We start from the raw sequence: 26626 nt of genomic DNA, 5'->3' as shown, positions 1-26626 counted from the left end.
CCAGGTTTCCTAAACTGAACTAGTCCCATTTGCCTGTGTTTGGCCCACTCTCTTTCCCATCCATGTATCTGTCCAAATGTCTTTTAAATGTTGTAATTTTAACACATTCCAATGAAAAAAAAAACATTTTTGAATTTCAGACTCTCTGGAAATTGGGATTGATGGGGGGGGAATCCATTGCTCGACAATCCATTGCTCTGGGCTGGGTGGCCAGGCTCCGTTTGATTGACAATAGTATTGGCCAATCATATTCTGAGGTCTGCTAGCGGGTCCTCCAATCACGACGCGGTCTCTAATAAACTGACCAATCGCGCTCTATGTGGGCGGGGTTTCCGTCAGACCGGAAGCACATGGGGACAAGGACAGTTGCAATTTCAGAGGATTGTTCAAATGGAAACCTGCTAAAGTATTATATATAGTCTACTTTGTTTTAATCCATGTTTAAATTTTAATGTAGTCTGGAGTGTTTTAATCCATGGTTAAATTTTAATATAGTCTGGAATGTTTTAATCCATGTTTAAATTTTAATGTAGTCTGGAGTGTTTTAATCCATGTTTAAATTTTAATATAGTCTGGAATGTTTTCATCCTTTGTTTGGTTTGATTTTATTATTGTCACATGTATTAGTATACAGTGAAAAGTGTTGTTTCTTACTTGCTATACAGACAAAGCATACCATTCATAAAGAAGGAAAGGAGAGAGTACAGAATGTAGTGTTATGGTCATAGCTAGGGTGTAGAGAAAGATCAACTTAATGTGAGGTAGGTCCATTCAAAAGTCTGACAGCAGCAGGGAAGAAGCTGTTCTTGAGTCGGTTGGTACGTGACCTCAGACTTCTGAATCTTTTTCCCGACTGAAGAAGGTGGAAGAGAGAATGTCCGGAGTGTGTGGGGTCCTTGATTATGCCGGCTGCTTTTCCGAGGCAGCGGGAAGTATAAACAGAGTCATGTTTAAGTTTTGTTTGGGCCCTTTGCTGTTGGGATAATATCTGGCGGGTATCTCAGCACTAGTGCTCTCCAGCAGGGGTGAGGAACTTCAGTGATGAAGATAAATTGGAGAAATTAGGTAAAGATAAAAGCAAATTATTGCGGATGCTGGAATCTGGAACAAAAACAGAAAGTGTTAGAAAATCTCAGCAGGTCTGACAGGCATCTGTGGAGAGAGAATAGAGCCAATGTTTCGAGTCTGGATGACTCTTGATCAGAGCTGAGGACAATAGAAAATAGGATGAGATTTATACTGCGAGAGTGAGGGGAAGGGAGATTTACAAAGATGTCATCGATTAAAAAGTCAAAGTGAATGTAAATGGTGATGATCATGGCTAAGAAGGGTGCACATTAAGAGATCAGAACGTGTTTATGGCTGAACAAAGATAAGCAGTGCGTCAAAGGACAACCTGAGACATCTAACAGATGGCCCTAGTGAGGTGGGGTGGGGGTGGGGTGGGGGGAGGAAATGATGATGATGAAAAATGAAATGATAGAAGAAATGAAAATTTAATAAATGAAATAAAGTAAAATGAATGGAAATGGGGTGAAGGGGACATGCACAGAATAGATAGGGAGAAACTGTTCCCAGTCATAAAAGAATCAGTCCAACTCCGGCATCTCCACTTCATAAAAGGATCGAGAACAAGAGGGCCCAGGTTTAAATTAATTAATAAGAGAAGCAAAAGTGATATGAGGAGAAACTTTTAACAAGCAGCAAATGATTAGGGTCTAGAATGCACTGCCAGAGTGTGGTGGAAGCAGGTTTAATTGAAGCATTCAAAGGGGAATTAGACTGTTATCTGGAAAGGAAGAATGGGCAGGGTTACAGGAAGAAGGTGAGGGAATGGCTCACAGTGAGTTGCTCATTTGGAGAGCTGGTGCAGACACAGTGAACCAAATGGCTTCTTTCTGAGCTGTAATAGTTCAGTCATTCTGTGACACTGGCTGATATTGTAAGTTATGGAATCAGTATGGTGATCTTGGTGTCATATTTGATTCTGAGATGAGCTCCTGACCACGTAGCCACCCCATCAATTTTAACCCGCATAACATCACCCGATTGTGCCTAAGCCTCAGCTCACCTGCACCTGAAACCCTCGCCTTTGTTACCTGTAGACTTGACGATTCCAGTCAGGTTGACAAACTATCTCCTATTTTACAGGATTATCCTGTAATAGTCAGCCGTCCTGTGTCCTGGATCGAAAGCTTGCAGGATAATGTTTTTCCTGTCATCTGGTCATTTAAATCTCTGACAAGTGCTGTTCCCACCCTCATCCAGCATCAACACCCCACCCTCCCCTGCTCCCCCCAAGTCTAACAGCCCCATGCCAGAGAATCCCTTAATCCTCTACCTGCGTGATGGTCACCCAGGTTTTTGATTGTTGGCCTCCCCATTTCTATCCTCTGCGAATTTCAGATCATCCAAAGTTTTGCTGTTGATGGGCGGCACGGTGGCACAATGGTTAGCACTGCTGCCTCACAGCGCCAGGGACCCAGGTTCGATTCCCGGCTTGGGTCACTGTCTGTGTGGGGGTTGCACATTCTCTCCGTGTCTGCGTGGGTTTCCTCCGGGGGCTCCGGTTTCCCCTCTCAGTCCAAAGATGCGGGTTAAGTGGATTGGCTGTGCTAAATTGCCCCTTAGTGTCAGGGAGGCTAGCTAGGGTAAATGTATAGGGATAGGGCCTGGGTGGGATTGTGGTCGGTGCAGACTCGATGGGCCGAATGGCCTTCAGCATTGTAGGAGTCTATGATTCTATGACCTCAAAGTCACACAGTCTTACTCAGCCATCACGCCTATGCTCGCTAATGTACACTGGGTCCTGTTTAGGTAATTCCAATCTTTGTTTCATGGTCTTGCCCCTCTCTAATATCCTTCAGCTCTGCAACACTCTGTGCCACTCTAATTCTGCCCACTTGAAGTTCCCGGAATGCAATTGCTCCACCATTGAGGCTGTGCCTTCAGCTGCCAAGCTCTGGAATATCCCCCCCGAACCCTTCTGGTGCTCTATTTTCCTCCTTTAAGACACTGCTTAAAACCTACCTCTTTGACCAAGCCTTTGGTCACCTGCCCCAATATCCCCTCAAGTGGCTTTGAAATTTGGCTCAATCACAGTGTGGTGAAGCTTCCCCCCAGATGGTTTTCTTTCTTTTAAATGCAATAGATCGTTACAAGTTGTTGGAAATCAGCCACTTTGTGAATGTCAGGTGGATTCTGAAATTGAATTGATGTCTTGACCTCGGGCATTTGAAATGTTCACAATGAGATTTTTTTCAGGAAAGGTTATTGAGGGTTACTGGAGCCACGGCAGGTAAATGGAGTCAGGATACAGATCAGTCTGGTTTAAATTAACTGTTGGAATGTGCCCAAGGTGCTGAACGATCTATCCCTACTGTCATGTATTACATTGTCGCCATTTGCTGTTTGTTTTTATCTCCAGTACAGATGCAACCTTTTATTAGAACACTGCACGAGGAAATGTAAAGCAAGGGGCACTGGAGAAGGTGCAGAGAAGAATTACAAGGATGATACCAGAAATGTGTGAGTATCCATCCGAAAAGGATTGACAGGCCACGTGTCTTTTCTCCTGAAAAAACAAGCCTGAGGATGACCTAGTAGGGATCCTCCAAAGTTACAAATGGTTTTGATGGAGTGGATACAGAGAGAACGTTCCCTCTTATGAGGAAGAACATAATTAGAGGCCTTCGCTATATGATAGTCTCCAAGAAATCCAAAAGGGAATTCAGGAGAAACTTCTTTACCCAGGGAACTTGCTACTTCAGGGAATAGCAACCAAAGTAGATAGTCTCCAGCGATGAGGGTTCTGGAGCAAGACTGCTTAAGTATGAAGCCAAGGCTGCAACCCACACACACCTCCATAATTCCAAACGTGTATTAACCACAAACAATCTAATTATAAACAGGACGGACCTTCTGCCCACTGCTAAACATTCTGTTGCCTACCTGTCTACTTCTATCCCTCATCCACACTCCGTGCTCCCACTGATTGAAATATGTTTCATGAGATGGATTAAGGCATAGGGGTGTCTCATGGCAAGGGTTGTACATATAGAATCATAGAATCCTAACATTGCAGACGGAAGCCATTTGGCCCATCGAGTCTGCACCAACAGAGCATCTTACCCAGGCCCGATCCCCCTAACCTCACATATTCACCTCGCTAATTCCCCTAATCTACACATGTTTGGATACTAAGGGATAATTTAGCCTGGCCAATCCACCTAACCCCTTTGGAGTGTTGGATTCATTTTGGTAGGACAAATTTGAATGCGGATTACAGGGTCAAAGGTAGCGTTCTGAGGAATGTGGAGGAACAGAGAGATCTTGGGGTTCATATCCACAGATCTCTGAAGGTTGCCACTCAAGTGGATAGAGCCGTGAAGAAGGCCTATAGTGTGTTAGCGTTTATTAACAGGGGGTTTGAGTTTAAGAGCCATGGGGTTATGCTGCAACTGTCCAGGACCTTGGTGAGACCACATTTGGAATATTGTGTGCAGTTCTGGTCACCTCACTATAAGAAGGATGTGGAAGCACTGGAAAGAGTGCAAAGGAGATTTACCAGGATGCTGCCTGGTTTGGAGGGTAGGTCTTATGAGGAAAGGTTGAGGGAACTAGGGTTTTTCTCTTTAGAGCGGAGGAGGTTGCAAGGCGACTTAATAGAGGTTTATAAGATGATGAGGGGGATAGATAGAGTGGACGTTCAGAGACTATTTCCTCGGGTGGATGTAGCTGTTACTAGGGGGCATAACTATAAGGTTCGTGGTGGAAGATATAGGAGGGATGTACGAGGTAGATTCTTTACTCAGGGAGTGGTTGGGGTGTGGAATGGACTGCCTGCTGTGACAGTGGAGTCGGACACTTTAGGAACTTTCAAGCGGTTATTGGATAGGCACATGGAGCACACTAGAATGATAGGGAGTGGGATAGCTTGATCTTGGTTTCGGAAAAGGTTCGGCACAACATCAAGGGCTGAAGGGCGTGTACTGTGCTGTACTGTTCTATGTTCTATGAAACCGGAGCACCCGGAGAAAACCCACACAGACACGGGGAGAAAGTGCAGACTCCACACAGACAGTCACCCGAGGCTGAAATTGAACTCGGGTCCCTGGCGCTGTGAGGCAGCAGCGCTAACCACTGTGCCACCCTATATAAAGCCATCTAAAATATAACTTTAATTTAATCCCATGGCTACCAGCACCCGTCATGTACCAAGTGTCCTGTTGGAGGGTCACCACCATCCGAAACCTTAATTCTGTTTCTTTCCACAGATGCTGCCTGACCTATCAACTATTTCCAGCATTTTCTGTTTTTATTTAATTTATGTCCAGATTCAACTTGTTATTATGATCTGTGTTATCAAAATGTTTGATTTGTGTTGTAGCCAATTTTACACTAACCCCTGACCTCAGCATCTAAGACTGAATGTAATCTTGGCACAGTGAATTCAGTCTCCTTGTATAAAAGTTTACCTATAATGCTGTGTTTGTTTTTAACTTGTTATTCCAGCAGAGAGATCCATTCCGCAGAACGTAGACTGAAACAGGAAGGAATTTGCAGAAGATGACTTGGCCGGGTTTTTTACACCTTCAGCGTTACCAGATGTACCTTTCCTTACGACTTTGTTCTTCGCTGTACCCATACCTGTCCCCATCCAGACACCTGAGTACTCTTGTGAGGAGCAGCCCTCTGAGAGCCCCGTCTCCTAGGGATGTGACATACCCAAGGGACCTGTTGGTTCAGAACTGCGGGTGGACGAATTTACCGCGGGTGCTCAGCAGTGGGCAGAGCGTTGACACAGAGGACAGGCAGTGCCAAGCTGCACCGGGGCAGAAATCATCGCCTGCCTTGCCCGAGGAAGAAACTGAAGGATTTGGGGAACGAGCCACAATCTACTCTTCCAGGCGACACTTCCGTAAGAGCTCCTCAGAGCTGGAGGATTCCAGATACAGTGACACCGAGAATCAGAGCGAGGAGGGTATTAAAAGTCCCAAAGCGAGATGGAAACGAGGCAGAAGGAACACTACGTACTGGTACTTCCTACAGTGCAAAAAACTCATCAAGGAAAATAAGGTCTGGAGTTTGGTTAAATATCGTTCTCAGTTGTATGACCAGCTAATGGGTACAGCTTTATTTATCTACCTTTTCTAATCCTGTCGTAATCTTGTACACTCCTACCAAACCACCCTTTACTTTGGTCCTTGGAGAATAACCTCAGCTTCTCTAACCTAATCTTGTAGCTAAATTCCATCATCCCTGGACCCATTGGGGTAAATCTCCCCGCCGCACCCTTTTCCTAGTGGCACTGCTGCCTCACAGCGTCAGGGACCCGGATTCGACTCCCGGCTTGGGTCACTGTCTGTGCGGAGTTTGCACGTTCTCCCCATGTCTGCGTGGGTTTCCTCCCACAGTACAAAAGACATGCTGGTTAGGTGCATTGGCCATGCTAAATTCTCACTCCGTGTACCCGAACAGGCGCCAGAGTGTGGCGACTAGGGGATTTTCACAGTAATTTCATTGCAGTGTTAATGTAAGCCTACTTGTGATACTAATAAAGAAACTTCAAACTCAAGGGGCCTCACATCCTTTCTAAAGGGTGGCGACCAGAGCTGAGGCATTACAAGAGGATAAAGTGATCAGTTTGCACCAAGCAAACCTCAGGCACTATTACATACAGAACATGTGCTAATGATAACTGGGACCCTATCCCTATCCCACTCCCTATCATTCACCCCTCTTTCCCCCAGAAACTGTCTCGAGTCTTGCCATGAATATACAAGCTGCCTCCGTTCACCCTGCTTCAGGAGCCACAATCCTGCCTTCCCACAGCACAGCTGCTCAGGATCATTCCAGCAGAGGCCACAGAGATAAATATTTGTGAATTCAAGAGAAACCTGGCCCCTATTAAAGTCTTTTAATATTCTTCCATATTAATGTTGTTTGGTTCAAGAATTCACTTCGTCGGTAAATCGGAAGAGCTTATTAGGAGTTAATTCAAAATATACACCAGCTTTTTAGTATCGCTCACCCCCCCCTCTCTCTGTCTCGACCCAACCTTGCTTCCACCAGATGTCGCCAGTCTCTGTGCCAATCTCTCCAGTCTCCCTATTGTTCTTTATTCATTACTCCAAAGAACGCCCGTTTACATTCATTGGTTAATTAAACACATCACATAAGGTGGCCGACACTAATTAGTTCTACCCTCTGATCATGCATTGTGCGTGAGGTAAGGGTGGTCTTTGCCAAGGTTAGTTGAGAGCTGGGAATGTGCACAAGCAGTGCAGCACATGTCACACTGTAACGTGGGAAGCTTTCAGCAGGGTTTATCCCACGTGAAAATGTTCATAAAAATATACCATAGAAAATGTTAAATAAAACAGTAGCTTCCTACAATGTGCATGTGAGGTGTTGTCAGAGGAGCTAATTCCACAGGGTGAGATCACCTTCAATAGATTTCTTTTAATGCACAATTCCATAAATAACAGGAACGTTTGTTAAATTTTTAATTGCAGTTGGATAAATGCCAGTGCTATAAATAGAATGGATTCTGGTCGGTTGTATGACATTGTAATGTTCTAACTATGTTGGGGGTTGTGAGTTTTACACAGAAAGAAAAAGATGTGGTTTGCTCACGTAAATGCAAAATAACAAGGTTTGATACAGGAGCTGTTGCCTGTGCAGAATAAAACACGAAACTAAACAGGAGCCTGTGAAACCCCCAATGTCATCACCATCAAAACATGCGAGCGGCTCTTAAAGCAATCATGCAACCACTTAAATATATAACGGACGTGATGGTTATCACACACCGCAAAGTGGCGGAAGCACGGTGGCCCTTCAGTCGAGGTCAATGTTTTTAGAGTGTGAGGTCTTACAGTCCATAACACCGTGCCGAACAGCCATTCAGTACTGAATCCCCAGAGTGACTTGTAACTGTCAGCCTCTGTAAAGCTGGCCAAGCATACCTTGGTTTAAAATTGGAATTTTAAATAAAGCCAGATATGTAGGGCTTAAAGCTACTTTGCACTTGTCGGTTTTTGTACCCGAGTATAAGATCTGGGAACAGGGATGAATTGTTGCAGCTTAACCCACCAACCACATCCTTTTACCCTTCTTAATAGCTGTTGTTTCTTTTTGACACTGCATGTTTCCTCAGTCTCCATGGGAACAGAGGAGAGGATAGGCCATTCACCCCTTCAAAGCTGCTCCGCCAATCAGTATGATCATGGCTGATCTGATTCTGGCCTCCACTCCGCTTTCCTGTTTTCCCCCCACACCTTTGTCTATCAAAAATCTATTTATCCCTTTTGAGAGAAAACACTTCTCATCTCTGTCTTAAAACCTCTTATTCTTGAACTGTGTGCCCTAGTCCTACTCTCTCCCACAAGTGGAAACATCCTCCCGGTATCTATCCTATTAACTCCCCTCAGGATCTTGTTTAATTCAATAAGATTACCTCTCATTCTTCTAAAGTCCAGTGGTCATAGGTGCAGTCTGTTCAACCTTTCCTAAGATAAGTCCTTCATTCCAGGAGTGAATCCAGTGCTTCCAACGCACTTGCATCCTTTCTCCAAAATGGAGACCAAAACTGTACACAGCTCCCCAAATAACGTGTTCCAAAAGTCTGTTATCCTTTGTGTGGAATAGTTTTAATATCCTTTTTATTTTGTTTTACTCATATAACCAAGGAATCCAGTTCAACTCAATCAATCCCCTTTGTAACAGAAAATGCTGGAAAATCTCAGCAGGCCTGATAGACTCTCTGGAGAGAGAGAGAGAGAGGGTGGCACAGTGGTTAGCACTGTTGCCTCACAGTGCCAGGGACCTAGGTTTGATTCCCGGCTTGAGTGACTGTGCGGAGGCAGCATGTTCTCCCAGTGTCTGCGTGGGTTTCCTCCAGGTGCTCCGGTTTCCTCCCACAGTCCAAAGATGTGTGAATTAGGTGCATTGGCCATGCTGAATTGCCCCTTAGTGTCCTGGGATGCTTAGGTTAGAGGGATTAGCGGGGTAAATATGTGGGGTTACAGGGATAAGGCCTGGGTGGGATTGTTGTTGGTGTAGACTCGATGGGCCGAATGGCCTCCTTCTGTACTGTAGGATTTCTGTGAGATTTTGCAGCATTTTCTGATTTTGTTTCAGATTCCAGCATCTGCAGCAAGTTGCTTTAATCCCCTTTGTAACAGAATGCTGCTATTTGATCAGCCCAGTGTATTTTCCCAACAAGAAAATGCACAACTTCTGTAATATTTTTTCATAACTCAAGTAGTTTGGATGGGGAAACCAAAACTAATATTTACACGTTAACCATATTAGCTCAGCCAATGGCCTTTTATTGCTGCTGTTGCCATGTGCTGGACTAATGGATTAATTGAATGAATCCCTTTCTCAGCGAGTACTTTTAATAATTGTTCCAATTACTTTGGTAATTATCACACTGATGTCTTTCTCCTCTCTAGTTAGCTGAGGCTCTGGACATGTTTGAGACTCGAATGGTCAAGGAAGAACGGCTGCTCCCGGAGGAGTATAATTACACAGTGCTGATAGGGGGTTGTGGACGAGTGGGTTACTTGAAGAAAGCCTTTCAACTCTACAATGATGTGAGTACTGGAGACTGTGTTATATTGCGTTGGGCAATGAGCCAGACCCTGAGACCAGGCCATACGGCTCTTGAAGCCCAGGTCTCTCCATCCTATTCGCACTTTGTATTGTTCTCATTTGCTGATATGCTCTTGTTGAAATTTGTGGGCCTAGTGGTTTGGAAAGAACTGTTCTCAACACTCCTGTCTCAGCAATGGATTGAGATACATCTGGAAAGGTGGATTTATAGTGTAAGTGTGGACTGACACTCCAGGCTACATGCTGATGCTACTGTGTTCTAGGGTGTGGGAGCAAGTCCTAAAGAATCTCTCTGTTACGATCCCAGCTGAGAATACTGGACAAGTCCCATCCCAAAGTGAGACCTGGCTTGAATAGATTCTAACTTATTTTAGAAACTGTGGAGGTAAGTTACTGAACAAACTCCTAGGAGTCTGCTGATGAACTTCAATTGCAAAGAATAAGACGTTTTTTTAAACAAGGGTAGCACAGTGGTTAGCACTGCTGCCTCACAGTGCCAGGGACCCGAGTTCAAATCCGGCCTCGGGTCACTGTCTGTGCTTAGTTTGTTCATTCTTCCTGTGTCTGCATGGGTTTCCTCCGGGTGCTCTGGTTTCCTCCCACAGTCCAAAGATGTGCGGGTTAGGTGGCCATTAGTGTTGGGGGATTGGCAGGATAAATACGTGGGGTTACAGGGATAGGTCCTGGGGATTGTTGTCGGTGCAGGCTCGATGGGCTGAATGGCCTCCATCTGCACTGTAGGGATTCTATGATTCTAAAAGAAATGGACTATATTACACCGGACAAAGAGGTTGGAAAGATCTCAATACAAATGCAAGAAAATGATTCAAACTCACAATATTCCTTTTACTCCAGCAATATCTTTACAGACACATAAAATTCAGAAAGATAAAATAATTTACAGTATATAGAATCCCTACAGTGCAGAAGGAGGCCATTCTTCTCATTGAGTCTGCACCGACTCTCCGACATGAGCACTTCAACCAGGCCCTATCCCTGTAACCCCACATATTTACCCTGCTAATCCCCCTAACCTAGATATCTTGGGACACTAAGGGGCAATTTAGCATGGCCAATCCACCCAACCGGCACATCTTTGGACTGTGGGAGGAAATCAGAGCAGCCAGAAAAAACCCACGCAGACACGGGGAGAATGTATAAACTCCACACAGTCACCCAAGCCGAAATTGAACCCGGATCCCTGGCGCTGCAAGGCTGTGAGGCAGTTAACAATGCCTCTTATTTTAGAAACTTATGTGACAAACATTTTGAGTCAACCAGTCTTGCTGAAACTTTTTCTTTCTCATGAGAGTTTCCAATCTCAGCATTTGAAGAACTTAACTTGGAATTCTCTCCAAATGTCACTTCCACTCAGATGGCTTCAACAAGAATCCACCTCGTGGGTTTCAGTCTCTCCTTTTGAGATTCCTTTTGCCGCAACTCCAAGTACACTCGGTTTCACCATCCAAGCACAGTTTCAGATTTTGGCCCGTGCCAAGCAAAACATGACTGTTCCAAAGAGATACCTTTGCCCCTACAGCCCACAACACAGAGTTACCAACATTGGGCTGCCCTCTTGAATCTTCTGGGCCTCTCTCAGGCCCACCTTGCTTCAAGTCTGCTCCCTGTAGCTCTGTCGTTAACTTGAAGCCTATTGTTCTGCTCCTTTCTACTTGACTTCTGGGATCTCTTGCTGTCCCCCCTCCCCATGCCTTGCTCCCTGGGATTGGTGCTCCCGTTCAGGTCGCCTGACCTGCTTTTCTGCACTTTATCACTTCTTTTCCTCTGTGCAGATGCGCAGGGCCCATTCCCAGCCTGAAGAAGGTAAGGATGCTAACGACTCGTGTGCGTCATTTCCCAGTCAGCACATGCCCCCAGAAACATTAAAAAAGCACAGAACTGTGCATATGTGACCACTTCCTGGCCCACACACACACACACACACACATAGAAGGCCCGAGGCCCTCTGGGAACTGGAGTTCCCAGTCTCCGATTTAGGATTAAGCGAAGTATTTGCATTTTATCATACTTGTAACATCGGTGTACCACAGCCACATTAGACACTGTCAAATATCGGCTCCCCGTGTGAGCATGTAACCATAGGCGATAATGCCTAGGAGATGTATATGTGATCAGTACCACTCTGCTCATTGCGCTCACCATTGGCAGCTGTACCTTCAGCCCTCTGGTCATAAGCTCTGAAATTCCTTCCTTAAACCTTTCCTTCTGCTCTCCCCCTTTTTAGATGCAATTTGCATCTTTTCATTACTTGTCCTAATATCTCCTTTTTGGTGCGTTGTCAATTTTTGCCTCTTTATTTTATTCATGGGACGTGGGCTGGGCCAGTATTTATTACCCAACCCTGAGGACATTTAAGGGTCAACCACATTGTTGTGGCTCTGGAGTCGCACGTAGGCCAGACCAGGTAAGGACGGCAGATTTCTTTCCCTAAAGGACATTAGTGAACCAGATGGGTTTTTCCCAACAATCGACAATGGTTTCACGGTCATCATTCGACTTTTAATTCCAGATTTTTATTGAATTCAGATTTTACTATCTGCCGTGGTGGGATTTGAACCTGGGTCTCCAGGGCATTACCCTGGCTCTCTGGATTCCTAGTCTTAAGTGATTACACTCATGTGAAACACCCCCGGCGTTTTACTACAGTTCCTGATGCTACACAAGTGCCGGTTGTTGTTGATAGAATTGTAATTGGAATGAATCATGTTTTTGCAGATGAAGAAGGGAGCTGCGACTCCTTCTGAAGCCACCTACACCGCCCTGTTCAACGCTTGTGCAGAGTCCCCCTGGAAGGAGTCTGGTCTGCAATTTGCCACAAAGCTCCGGGAAGAATTAAGCAGCAATAATATCTGTCTTAACCTGATCACATACCATGCAATGTTAAAGGCATATGCTGTCTGCTCTGATCTAAAGGCTTGTTTCGATGTGCTTCGGGTAAGGAACTGGCACTTGAGTCAATGTATCATTGGTACTCTTCAGTACTGATTTTAAAAAACATTCATTCATGGCATGTGGGTGTTGCTGGCTGGGCCAGTATTTATTGATTTCCCTTGAAAAGGTGGTGATGAGCTGCTTTCTTGAACCGTTGCAGTCCATGTGGTGTAAGTACAGGTGCTGTTAGGGAGGGTGTTCCAGGATTTTGACCCAGCGACAGTGAAGGAACAGCAATATATTTCCAACTCGGGGTGGTGTGTTCCCTGGAGAGAAACTTGCAGGTGGTGGTGTTCCCTTGTATCTGCTGCCCTTGTCCTTCGAGATGGTAGTGGTCATGTGTTTGGAAGGTGCTGTCTAAGGAGCCTCGGTGAGTTCCTGCAGTGCATTTCGTCAATGGTACACATTGCTGCCAATGTGCAAGGGTGGTAGAGGGAGTGAATGTTTATGGATGAGGTGCCACAATCAAGCGGGCTGCTTTTTCCTGGATAGTGTCAAGCTTTGAGTTTTGTTGGAGCACATTCATCCAGGCAAGTGGAGAGTATTCCATCACACTCCTGACTTGTGCCTTGTAGGTGGTGGACAAGCTTTGGGAATCAGGAGGTGAGTTACTCACCACAGGATTCCTGACTTCAGACCTATTCTTGTAGCCAGAGTATCAGGATGTTGATGGTGGGGGATTCTGCGATGGTAATGCCATTAACTGTCTATGGAACCTCTCACTGAGCGAGCTCATGGCTAAGTCATCACATTGGAGAGGGAACAGGGTTAAAATTATGATTTCACCAATAGGATAATTAATAGGGCAATTGCATTTATATAGTACCTTATCACAGTCTCAAAATGTTTCAGACAATAGATAATGAATGTTGGGAGTATAGTGATTGCATGGGTTCCTAAGAGCATTAGTAACAAATGGATGGGTAATACATTAAACTCATAGTGCTCACCATATCCTTATCGAATGGTTACAGTGCAGAAGGGGCCACTCAGACTGACTCCATGCTAGCTCTGTACAAGGACAATTTAGCTAGTCTTACTCCCCAGTACCCTTCCTGTAGCCCTGCTAATCATTTCCTTTCACGTATTTATCTAATTCCTTATTGAAAGCTGCACTTGAATCTGTTTTTACCGCCCGTTCCAGCAGCGCATTCCAGCTTCTAACCACTCGCTGCATCAAAAGACTTCCCTCATGACCATTGGTTCTTTTGCCGGTGTGTTAAATGGTGAACTCTGACTCTCATTTCCTCTGCCATTGCAAACAGTTTCTCCCCATCTACTCTATCCACACCCATCATGGTTTTGGACGCCTCTATCAAATCTCCTCTCCGAGGATAATAAGCTTCTCCAGTCTTTCCCTGGAACGGAATTCCCTCGTCCCTCATCCTGTTGAACCTTTCCTACATCTTTCCTAAAGTGCGATGTTCAGAGTTGGGATGATAAATTAGGGACGATAAATGCTGGCCTAGCCAGCGATACCCACATCCTGTGACTGAATAAAAACTAAACCCTGCCTTCAGCCACATTGGCCCTTACACCCTGGAAATACTGTCATAAACCCCTCCCCTCCCCTGGCCTCCCTGCATTTTGCATCCTCTTTAAAATCCATTTCTTTGTCAAGCTCTTAAGCGGCCTTCCTAATATCTTCTCGTTTGATTCCCAGTGTTTCTGATTTAAACCAGGGTGTTTTTCTACATTAAAGGAGCTATCTAAATGCAAGTTGTTTCAATACAGCAGTAGGGAAGCAATGTTGAATTTACAGAAGATATTGGCATGGTTACAACTGGAATACTTTGTGCAGAAGGTTCAATCAAATGACATCAAGACTGAAAAGTTATAATTATAAAGAAAGACGTGCAAAATTTCAACTTTTCATACCGAAATAGGGAAGGTTAAGAGATCATGGAATTCTTACAGGCAGGAGGCCATTCAGCCCATCGAGCCTACACCAACTCTCCAACGGAGCATCCCAACCAGACCCTATATCCTTGTAACCCAGGTATTTATTCCACCAATCCCCCCCCTAACCTATACATCTTGGGACACTAAGGGACAATTTAGTAAGGCTAATCTGCAAATCTTTGGACTGTGGGAGGAAACCGGAGCACCATGAGGAAACCCACGCAGACATGGGGAGCTCGTGCAGACTCCACACAGACAGTGACCCAAGCCGGGAATCGAACCCAGGTCCCTGGCGCTGTGAGGCAGCAGTGCTAACCACTGTGCCCACCGTGCTGCCGGCTGATAATAGAGATTTTCCAACATTCTCCAAGGTTGTGTGTGCTTGTGCACAGGTGGGTTATTGCACAGATTGCATAGTGTTTCTGCCTTTCTTATCAGAGGTGTCTCTTGTGTTTGTATTTCAGGAAATAGTTCATCGTGGTCACAGAATGAATGTGGAAACATTCAGCACTTTAATGATTGGTTGCATCAAGGACACCGAGAATGGTTTTAGATATTCTCTACAGGTAATTGTAGCGTTTTCTCCTCCCGCTCCTGGTCTATACACTGACAGGATAAGCTGAGACAACTTGTGGTCATTTCTGCTCTCTGACTTCTCCCTTTCCTCATTGGGAAAGTATCTAGCTACTCCCTCTCATTGCTCACTGGGGACTCCTGGTGGGGAATCCAGGCACTGCCTGCCTCCCACTGGCACGTCACCCTGCACTGTCATGTTGTATTTGATTTGATTCATTATAGTCACATGTATTGGGATACAATGAAAATTATTATTTCTTGAGCGCTATACAGACAAAACACTGTTCATGGAGTACATAAGGGAGAAGGAAAGGAGAGAGTGCAGAATGTAGTGTTACAGTCATAGCTCGGGTGTAGAGAAAGATCAACTTAATATACAGTAGGTCCTTTCAAAAGTCTGATGACAGCAGGGAAGAAGTTGTTCTTGAGTTGGTTGGTACGTGACCTCAGACTTTTGTATCTTTTTCCCGACGGAAGAAGGTGGAAGAGAGAATGTCCGGGGTGCACGGGGTCCTTAATTATGCTGGCTGCTTTTCCGAGGCAGCGGGAAGTGGAGACAGAATCAATGGATGGGAGGCTGGTTTGCGTGATGGACTGGGCTACATTCACAACCCTTTGTAGTTTCTTGCAGCCTTGGACAGAGCAGGAGCCATACCAAGCTGTCATACATCCGGAAAGGATGCTTTCTATGGTGCATCTGTAGAAATTGGTGAGAGTCGTAGCTGACATGCCAAATTTCCCTAGCCACCTGAGAAAGTAGAGAGGGTACAATGAGTATAAGCAGGAGGGTTGAGTATATTGATGTATTTCCATCTCTCCGGAGAAGGGCTGAGGCTGAATTGGGTTTTTGTCTCTTTCCCCAAGGGACAGCTGATATATTGGTGCCCCTTTCCTGTTGCTGAGCAGTGCAGTGTTGCTGGTGAGTCAGCATGTACCAGTGGGTTGTCATACACCTGTGCTGAGCTTTCTCTATTGACCTGCTCTTTAAAGGTCATTTTCATATTATCGCAATGGTTTTCACACAATGAAAGTCTATTTTCTCTGGAGGAACAGTAATTGTGCTAAATGTCACAGCTCGAGCAGCTGCACAGCTTTCAGCATTTTCAGGTGAACACTGTCACACATTGCAGTGAGAATTACTCTTATTGCTCCTCAATTCTGTTTCTGCATCATGACGTTAACAGACAAAAAGATACAAAACCTCAGTTAGTAAAGAAGCACAGAGTGAGTGATTGTTGAAAAAGGTGTGGTCACTACAGATACACCCCAACAGCAAACTATATGCAGCTGAGGTATGGGTGGCACAGCGGTTAGAACTGCTGCCTCACAACGCCAGGGAGCCGGGTTTGATTCCCGGCTTGGGACACTGTCTGTGTGGAGTTTGCACGTTCTCCCCGTGTCCGCGTGGGTTTCCTTCGGGTGCTCCGGTTTCCTCCCACAGTCCAAAGATGTGCGTTAGGTGGATTGGCCATGCTAAATTTCCCCTTAGTATCAGGGGCATTAGCAGGTTAAATACGTGGGGTTATGGAACAGAGCCTGGGTGGGGTTGTTGTCGGTGCAGGCTTGATGGGCCAAATGGCCTCCTTCTGCACAGTGGGGATTCTATGATTCTATGTATCACAGTAAGATCCAAGGAAGCAGGCAATGGCAGCGAGCAGACTACCGACTTCCCAAAAAGGAAGAGGAAGCAAAGTATGAAGAAGCATCCTTGCAGTACATGTTCACTGAAAGAGACCAGGTTTGTCAGAAGGCAAAGAGGGATTCGTCAAAATAAATCATTTACAATTACACTGCATCTTTTCACCTCCAAAGAGGTTTATAATCAATTAAATGCTTTCAGAGGTGAGGTCATTAACCTAGAAGGAGATACAGCAGCAACTTACAGTCAAAAAAGCTTCACCGAGTTGATCATTGTTTTGGTGGAATTGGTTGAGGGCTTTCTGCTAACACTGACATCGAGAGAACCTGAGCTCCTCGAATAATGCCAAGGGATCATCTCGAGCCAGCCGGGGAAGGCAGAAAGAGCATTGTTGTTGCTCTGGAACACACCAGCTATAGCTCTGCACTCCTGCAGTACTGCACTGAAGTGTCAACCTGGAATATACGCTCCAATTGTAGAGGGGCTCAAATCTACAATCTGCAGACACTCGAGATGAGGTGAACCAACGCTTTTTTTGAAAAACTGAGGATCAAATTTTGTTTAGTAAGTCAGCCATGGGACTCAACAAATAGGTTTAAAAGCCAGCAGTTTGTAACTGTGTCTGCACTCTGCTCCCTGTCGATTCGGTCAATGATCCTGTTGTGATTATCGCAGACATTTCACTGGAGAATCCATTTGAATGTTGAGTTGACTTTTCTCTCTCTCTCTCTTTCTCGCAGATTTGGCGAGAGATGTTAAAGTTCGGCATTACGCCCGATGCCAAGAGCTACAACCTGCTGCTGCGAGCCACGAGGGACTGTGGCATTGGGGACCCGGCCGTGGCATCGTGCTTACTGTTGGGCGAGGAGGCTGAAATGTGGCAGCTGAGGCAGCGACAAAGAGTTCACAGGGTCAAAGGCCAAAGGCTGGCAAAAAGCAGCACGTTGGTTGTTGGTTTATTGGAAGAGCAGCTGTTTGGATTGACTTCTGAGCAACCAACCAGCTGCAGAGTCTCTGAACCAGCAGCCGAGCAGAACAGTGCAACTTCATCAAACCTCATTGAAGCACCAATCCTACTATCCAGTGATGGGCAAGAGAAGGAGCTGGAGACACATGGAGCACACTCTTTGGAACTAGTTCCCGGATACCAAATACTTCCAGTTGATCCAGACTCCAGTGATCTTCTGCAAGATGCTCATCTACCTAACCTACTCGATGTCCAAGTCAACAAGAAGAACCTCGTTTCTTTGGGAACGGTAGCCATGCCACCTGACAGACTCGCATTAATTGGAAACCTGAGTGGCTTTTTAAATAAAATGAAAGAAGATGGCGTGGCACCAGATATTAAAACGTTCACACTATTGGCTGAAGTAGTGGAACCAAACAGCCAATCCGAGTCCTCCTTGCTGGCCCTCATGGATGAGCACGGCGTGAAGCCAGACATTTCATTTTTTAACACCTTCATTCGGAAAAAGAGCAGGCAAGGTGACCTGGAGGGTGCTAAGGTAAGTGGATCAGTGGATAAACCAGCTTCATCTCTAGAACAGAATGACACAGTTATCAGATGGTCTATTTTACATTCTCCGTCTTTAAAAAATGAGCAATATTTTATCAAACTTACAAGATGCACCGTTAGCGTTGCAACAAAATCTGGCTGGAAAAATCCAGTGGCCTAGGTTTTCTCCACTAAGTGCGAGAGTGGGAAAGCATATGGCACCAAGTGACGTGTCATCATTTACTTCCTTCACTGGGCACAGAAACCTTCATGGAATCTGCAAAATGTGGGCAGCACGGTGGCACAGTGGTTAGCACTGCTGCCTCACAGCGCCAGGGACCCAGGTTCAATTCCCGGCTTGGGTCACTGTCTGTGCAGAGTCTGCATGTTCTCCCCATGTCTGCGTGGGTTTCCTCCGGGTGCTCAGTCCAAAAGACATAGAAACTAGAAGCAGGAGTTGGCCATTCAACCCTTCAAGTCTGCTCTGCCATTGATTTTGATCATAGCCGATCATCGAATTCAATATCCTGATTCCCCCCCCCTTTCTCTCCCATATACCTTGATCCCTTTAATCCCTAGGGCTATATCTAATTTCATTTTGAAATCTCGTGACATTTTGGCCTCAACTATTTTCTGTGGTAGTGAATTCCACACATTCACCACTCTCTGGGTGAAGAGATTTCTCCTCACCTCAGTTCTAAAAGGTTTACCCCTTATCCTCAAACTATGACCTCTAGTTCTGGACTCCCACACTATTGGGAACATTCTTTCTACATCTGCCCTGTCTAACCCTGTTAGAATTTTATAAGTTTCGATGAGATCCCCTCTCACTCTTCTAAACTCCAGTGAATATAATCCTAACCAACTTAGTCTCTCCTCATATGACAGACCTGCCATCTCAGGAATCAGCCTGGTAAACCCTCACTGTACTCCCTCTACAGCAAGGACATCCTTCCTCAGATAAGAACATCAAAACTATACACAATACTCCAAGTGTGGCCTTACCAACACCCTATACAATTGCAGCAAAACATCCCTATCCCTATACTCAAATCCTCTTGCTATGAAGGCCAACATACCATTTGCCTTCTTTACTGCCTGCTGTACCTGCGCTTTTACTTTCAGCGATTGATGCACGAGGACACCAAGGCCTTGGTGAGTATTCACCTCTCTCAATTCACACCCATCCAAGTAATAATCTGTCTCCCTATTATTGCTACTAAAATGGATAACCTCACATTTATCCACATTATACTGCATCTGCCAGACAGCTGCCCACACACTCAGCCTGTCCAAATCATGCTGAAGCATCTCTGCATCTTCCTCGAAGCTCACCCACCCACCCAACTTTATATCATTTGCAAATTTGGAGATAATACATTTAGTTCCCTCTTCCAAATCATTAATATATAATGTGAACAGTTGTGGTCCTAGCACAGATTCCTGCGGAACCCCACTAGTCACTGACTGCTAATCAGAAAAAGATCCATTTATGCCAACTCTTTGCCTACTGTCTGCGAACTAGCTTTCTATCCATTCCAAGACATTACCCGCAAACCCATGTGTTTTAACTTCACAAAGTAATCTGCTAGGTGAGACCTTGTCGAAAGCCTTCTGAAAGTCTAAATAAACCACATCCATTGGTTCTCCTCGGTCAACTCTACTAGTTACATCCTCAAATTCCAATAGATTCATCAAGCATGATTTCCCTTTTGTAAATCCATGCTGACTTTGTCTGATTATGCCGCTGCCTTCCAAATCCAAAAGAGAAAATGCTGGAAAATGTCAGCGGGTCTGGCAGCATCTGTAAGGAGAGAAAAGTGCTGACGTTTCGAGTCCAGATGACTCTTTGTCAAAGCTGCCCACAGGAGGTCCAGCTTTGACAAAAGCTCATCTAGACTCGATTACCACCTTCCATAAGACCATAAGACATAGGAGCGGAAGTAAGGCCATTCGGCCCATCGAGTCCACTCCACCATTCAATCATGGTTGATTTCAACTCCATTTACCCGCTCTCTCCCCATAGCCCTTAATTCCTCGAGAAATCAAGAATTTATCAATTTCTGTCTTGAAGACGCTCAACGTCTCGGCCTCCACAGCCCTCTGTGGCAATGAATTCCACAGACCTACCACTCTCTGGCTGAAGAAATTTCTCCTCATCTCTGTTCTAAAGTGACTCCCTTTTATTCTAAGGCTGTGCCCCCGCGTCCTAGTCTCCCCTGTTAATGGAAACAACTTCCCTACGTCCATCCTATCTAAGCCGTTCATTATCTTGTAAGTTTCTATCAGATCTCCCCTCAACCTCCTAAACTCCAATGAATATAATCCCACGATCCTCAGACGTTCATCGTATGTCAGGCCTACCATTCCTGGGATCATCCGTGTGAATCTCCGCTGGACCCGCTCCAGTGCCAGTATGTCCTTCCTGAGGTGTGGGGCCCAAAATTGCTCACAGTACTCCAAATGGGGCCTAACCAGTGCTTTATAAAGCCTCAGAAGTACATCCCTGCTTTTGTATTCCAAGCCTCTTGAGATAAATGACAACATTACATTTGCTTTCTTAATTACAGACTCAACCTGCAAGTTTACCTTTAGAGAATCCTGGACTAGGACTCCCAAGTCCCTTTGCACTTTAGCATTATGAATTTTGTCACCGTTTAGAAAATAGTCCATGCCTCTATTCTTTTTTCCAAAGTGTACGACCTCGCACTTCCCCTTTGTTAGATTTTGATTTTGCTAAGCAAATGATCTGGTTTGTCTTGTCCCTTCTCTCCGTGTGGAGAAATGTCAAGCCACTGCACCGCAGGACGGATAAAATCGGAAGCTAAACATGTGGAGTGAGTCCACATCCATCCGAACCAAGCTGTAGCAATCCACACCGCCCAAGGCACTGAGGCTTTGATCAAGAGCAGAGGGAGTTTTAGAAATGTTGCCTTTATGTTTATTTCATGGGTAGATGTGTGGCAGTTTCTGCCCTTGGCGAGAGGTTCGTCAGATTCTCTGGGGTAATTTTCTTGGAAGTTATTCACGTCATGTTCTTGTGTAAGCTGTTTATTTTCAGAATATTTGCTGCAGTGTTTTTTTAAGTATTCTTTCACGGGATGTGGGCATCGCTGGCTGGGCCAGCATTTATTGCCCATCCCTAATTGCCCTTGAGAAGGTGGTGGTGAGCCACCCTCTTGAAAAACTGCAGTCTGTGTGGTGTAGGTACATCCACGGTGGTGTTAGGATATTGTACCGCCTTCTGATTGTTGTGAATTACAAGGGGTATAAAAATCATACCCACAGCTATCCCTTGCAGTAATTTGAATGACCAGTTAATACCAAACTGGTTTTGTGGTGTGGGTTAATATCTACCAGTCAAATTGATTTCCCCCAAGACTGTTGCAGGAAACAGAGTCATCCATCAGGCCAGGCTGGGTTCGAATTCAAATACCAGATCGAAGCTTTATTTAACTCAATTACATTTGTGACCATGAGCTTCTCTCAGCCTCCATTAAGTCTATAGCAGAGCTATAAAATAAAGAAAGGCATTGCATTTATATAGCATGATTTCCCTTTTGTAAATCCATGCTGACTTTGTCTGATTATGCCGCTGCCTTCCAAATCCAAAAGAGAAAATGCTGGAAAATGTCAGCGGGTCTGGCAGCATCTGTAAGGAGAGAAAAGAGCTGACGTTTCGAGTCCAGATGACGCTTTGTCAACCGTGGGACATCCCAAAGCACTTTACAGCCAGTGAAGTACCTATTTTTGGAAGTGTAGGCTCTGTTTGAATGGAGCAGCCAGTTTACACACAGCAAGCTCCCACAAACAGCAACACTGACCAGGTAGGTTGATAAAGGGATAAATATTGGCCCCATTAGCTCCTCTGCATTTCAGACAAGTTGTGGAGATGCTGGTGTTGGACTGGGGTGAACACAGTAAGAAGTCTCACAACACCAGGTTAAAGTCCAACAGGTTTATTTGGTAGCAAATACCATAAGCTTTCGGAGCACTGCTCCTTCGTCTATTTCCACTCCATCTGACGAAGGAGCAGTGCTCCGAAAGCTTATGGCATTTGCTACCAAATAAACCTGTTGGACTTTAACCTGGTGTTGTGAGATTTCAGACAAGTGCCAGGTGATCTTTAATCTGAGAGAGCAGAACATCTGATCGAAGGGTGCCTCCTCCAATATTGTGCACTCCATGATGCTGCATTGGGAGTGTCAGCCTAGATATGTTTGTGCTTAAGTTCCTGCAGTGGGATGTGAACCCACAACCTTTAGACTCGGTGATGAGAGTTCTACAAGTTGACTACACGGCTATATCTGTTGCTGTCTTCTTCCTGTCCTCTGATGATGGTGCATTTATGCCCCTTAGGCCCTGCTGCCAGTACTCGTTGAACGAGGTTTATCACCAACCATGCACACCTTCTGCAACCTAGCGATAGCCTGCAGGAAAGAAAGTGACGGGCTGAAACTTCTCCGTGACATGAAGGTAATCTCTGATACTTGGTTACATGTTGCATGAAATAAAGGGAAAGTATCCGCAGGCACTTGCAGTCAATGGGAAGATTCTTGGTGGCTTCCAGGCCTTGTTTGGGTTAGATTCTTTAATGTTAGGCAGCCAGTTGAGCAGAAAAAAGAGCGTGTTCTCAGTGGCCTTAGCTGGGTGAGTCTGACTCGAGGATGAATCTCGAGGAGATGGCGAGAGGTGGGAAGAGGAAACTCTCCCGAAGAGTCCAGATATTGGAAACCGAGTCCTCCTAGCTGCTCCTGAGCACCACCTGGTGGCTGGTTTTAGCGCAACAATGGTAGACCCCAGCTACGTCACAGAATTGTTACAGTGCCGAAGGAGGCCATTTGGCCCATCCTGTCTGCACCAGCTCTCCAAACGAGCGTCATGACTTAGTGCCATTCCCCCGCCTTTTCCCTATACCCCTGCACATTTTGTTTCTATTCAAATTATCATCTACTGCCCCTATTTGGGATATAAAAGAGATGCCATTTTCTTGAAAATGGAGAAGGTTGCTGCAACTAAACAACTTTGATCATCTCAATAAAAAGTGGAATTGATAGATACAAGAGTCATTATGGCACAGAAGGAGGCCATTTGGCCCACTGAGTCCTTGCTGCCTCTCTGTAGAGCAATCCAGTCAGGCCCATTTTCCTGCCCTACTCATGTGACCCTATTCAATTTTCTTCTGAAATCACTGATCCCTTTTCCATTTCTACCACTCTCATAGGCAGAGTTGCAGGTCATTGCCACTCCTTGTGTAAAAATGTTCTTCCTCACACAGCCCTGCATCTTTTGCCCAGAACCATAAATCTGTGCCCCCTCTGTCCAAACCCCTCTACCCCAAGGAGAAGAACCCCCACCTCTCTAACCTAACCTTGCAGCCAAAATCCCCCCCCCCCAGTAAAAATCCTCCATCTCCTCTGCACTCTCTCAAGGACCCTCACATCCATCCTAATGAGCAGAACTGGATGTAACACTCTAGCTGTGCCCTAACCAGCGCTTTATAAAGCTCTGCTTACATACTCAATATCTCTATGAAGCTCAAGTTGGGGTATTACCAACTCTTGGCCCAATGAAGGAACAACACTAGGCTGACAGCTTCCCACAAAGTTTTTACGGGCATTTGACCAGATGCTTGCTCTTATTGGGTGTCAGATCCTCTAAGGTGCCCTCCACAGGGAATCTTGCACTATCTGTCTGTGTAGACAAAGCAACAACAGGGCCGTACAACCAATGAGAATAAAGAATCCTCACTGAGACCCTCATTTCAAACCAGAAAATATAAACGAGATTAAAATCATGTACAGAAAGAGATTGAAATAAAGATTGGAAAAGCAGATGGGATTATAAGGAGAAAGAAATTCTGGGTTTGATATATTTATATATAGTTCCTATTAATTTTGCTCCTATCAACCCCTCCTTCTAACATTGTTTAGCAAAGAGGATGGCGGGACTTTTTTGTGATATAGATTATCAGGGAACTGGAGACATCGGTCTCCTCTACACCGGGGAGACTAAATGCAGACTGGGTGACCGCTTTGCGGAATACTTTCGCTCGATCCACCAGCATGATCCCAACCTTCCTGTCACTTGCCATTTTAACTCAGCACCTTGCTCTCATTGCCCGCATGTCCGTCCTTGCCCGGCTGCGATGCTCCAGTGAAGCCCAGCGCAAGCTGGAGGAGCAGCACCTCATCTTCCTGTTGGGCATATTGTAGCCCTCGGGGCTCGACGTTGAGTTCAGCAGCTTTAGATTGCGACCTTTCTCCTCCATCTTAAACCCTCTCTTTAAAAATATCCCATACATGTATTGCCTCAATGCAACCCCCCTCCCAAAACAGGCCATCTGGCTTTTGTTGTTAAAGTTGCTACATTTTTGTTGCAATCTCTCACAGCTACACTTTAATATCTAACACCTTCTCCCTCCCTTCAGTTCTGACCAAGAGCCAAAAGGACTCGAAACATTAACTCTGCTTTCTCTCCTTACAGATGTTGCCAGACCTGCTGAGTTTTCTGATAGTTGTTACCCTTCCCATACGGAAGCAAAATGGTACAAGGAGTCTTAGAAGAAAAGTTCCCTGCAAGGAGTCACTAAGCCACTACTAACTGTTAACCTTATCATCTCCAATTACCTTTTTCCCGATTAATATTTCATCCCGGCTTTCCAAAAGTAACCATATTGCAGAGATGACTGAATTTCTCCCATTATTTCAGATGTCCGGAGTACTTCCCAATGTCAATGTGTACAGCACCCTGATCAACAATGCAGCAAAGCGGCTGGACTACGTATATCTCACAAACATCCTACAAAACATGGCAAAAAATCAAGTGCAGCCTAACGAGGTTGTCCTTCGACAATTGGAATTTGCTGCAAAATATCCTCCAAAATTTGACAGGGTACGTGATGAGAATTGATTTTTTTTTGTAAAAGAGAGGGGGGTTTTTTTGGCGCACGCCGCATTGCTAAACCAAAGTGGTTTATCAGCCCACCACAGCTATTTTCCCGGGCACAACACACTCTGCAGTCACTGAAGGATGGCACAGCAGCCAGGTTTAATAAACTTTACTTCATTCCCCTGGTGACATGACCAACTCTAGAAACTGGCTGTCTGTGGCTCTGTGTCCCATAGCCAACACAAGAGTTCAAATTATCAGGAGACAGAGCGACGTAATGGGGCATATGCTGAAATATTTGGAGGTTTGCTATTTTCAATAGCAGCGATGCTGTTTTAATTTTAGTTCCTCAGGCAACAAGTGTGGGTTGGGGACAAACCTGGAAGGTATAAGTGGCAGTCTTATGTAGCAGCCTCTGTCTCACTGTGCATCGTACATAATTAAGTGCTTTTGAGCTGTAAATTATTAACTTCCTTTACTCTATTTGTACAATGGAATAAAGATATCCTACATCAATGGAAAAGAATATATCCTTTAAACCCTAACAAGGAACAGTGGCAAAACCCAGGGGCTATTTAATAGTAAGTCCTGTCTTCAGCCCTTTGCCTTGGTGTATTTAGCAACATATAAACATCTTCCTACAAAGAATAATGAACAAATGGTCTCACTGATTCTGAGAGGAATATCAACCAGAAAATAGAGAACTCCATTTTCTAATAGGTTTTTACGGTCTGATTGGAACAGGCAGACAGGATCTCATTGAATATCTGTAGCGTTGAAGGAAAAAAACTCTGAGATATGGAAATATTCAGAACGGTCAAATACCGGATAGTGAAAAGAAAGGAATATTGAGGAATATGTTCAAGATTATAACAGGCTCGTTATGTGAAAATGTAAATTTACCTTTTCGACACCTTACATTTTCTATATTTGATCATTATCTATCATGCTTAATTCTAGCTATAGTAAATTTATAATCAAGTGCAAGGGACAGTAATGAGCCAAGCCAGGATGGCATCAGTATTATTTCAGGAGCTAAATTATCCACTGTATCCAACTACAGCTGTGATGTAGATTTTATCCAACTTGGTTGTGGCGATACTATCTCTACAGTGTAATTTTGCAAGCTTTTCCAAAGTAATGTAAACGTTTTCTCTTTTTCTTCCAGTACAAGTCAAAGAATACCTATCTAGAAAAGATTGACGGCTTTCGTGGTTATTATTATCGCTGGTTAAACTTTATGCCCACAGCAGAAACACCACATCCTTGGGAGAAGTACAGAATTAAGGGTCATGTCCCAGCAAGAACAAATATCAGAAGTGGGGAAACAGCACAAAACTGACGATTGATACCATAACTGAACTTTGCCATGTTAACTTTCATTTCCACTCACTGCAGACTTGGCCTATTGCAGTTCTGAATGTTGATGGAACTGTGCACCAGACATGACAATAGAAGTGTATAGAGATAAATAACTTCTGTAAATTTGTAAGTTATTGACTTCCTTTACTCTATTTGTACAATGGAATAAAGATATCCTACATCAATGG

The 26626-nt window shown here is 44.8% G+C and overlaps 1 protein-coding gene across 2 annotated transcripts; it reads left to right on the top strand.

Annotated features, from left to right (window-relative positions):
- Nucleotides 1-337: 337 nt before the first annotated feature.
- Nucleotides 338-26626, top strand: ptcd1 (pentatricopeptide repeat domain 1). 2 transcript variants are annotated; one of them, XM_078240106.1, is made up of 10 exons: nucleotides 338-406; nucleotides 3433-3526; nucleotides 5515-6078; nucleotides 9462-9602; nucleotides 12358-12576; nucleotides 14940-15041; nucleotides 17431-18195; nucleotides 22545-22661; nucleotides 24897-25079; nucleotides 26245-26626. In XM_078240106.1, the coding sequence occupies exons 3-10, from the start codon at nucleotides 5569-5571 to the stop codon at nucleotides 26416-26418; spliced, it is 2211 nt and encodes a 736-aa protein (XP_078096232.1). In that variant the 5' UTR covers nucleotides 338-406; nucleotides 3433-3526; nucleotides 5515-5568; the 3' UTR covers nucleotides 26419-26626. The 2 variants fall into 2 exon arrangements, with proteins under 2 accessions (XP_078096232.1, XP_078096233.1); XM_078240107.1 differs by having other exon boundaries at nucleotides 3428-3526.

Source organism: Mustelus asterias, chromosome 23 (genome assembly GCF_964213995.1).
Source record: "Mustelus asterias chromosome 23, sMusAst1.hap1.1, whole genome shotgun sequence".
Taxonomy (NCBI): Eukaryota; Metazoa; Chordata; class Chondrichthyes; order Carcharhiniformes; family Triakidae; genus Mustelus; species Mustelus asterias.
The sequence above is the reverse complement of the archived record's forward strand: the minus strand, read 5'-3'. Positions and strand labels throughout refer to the sequence as shown.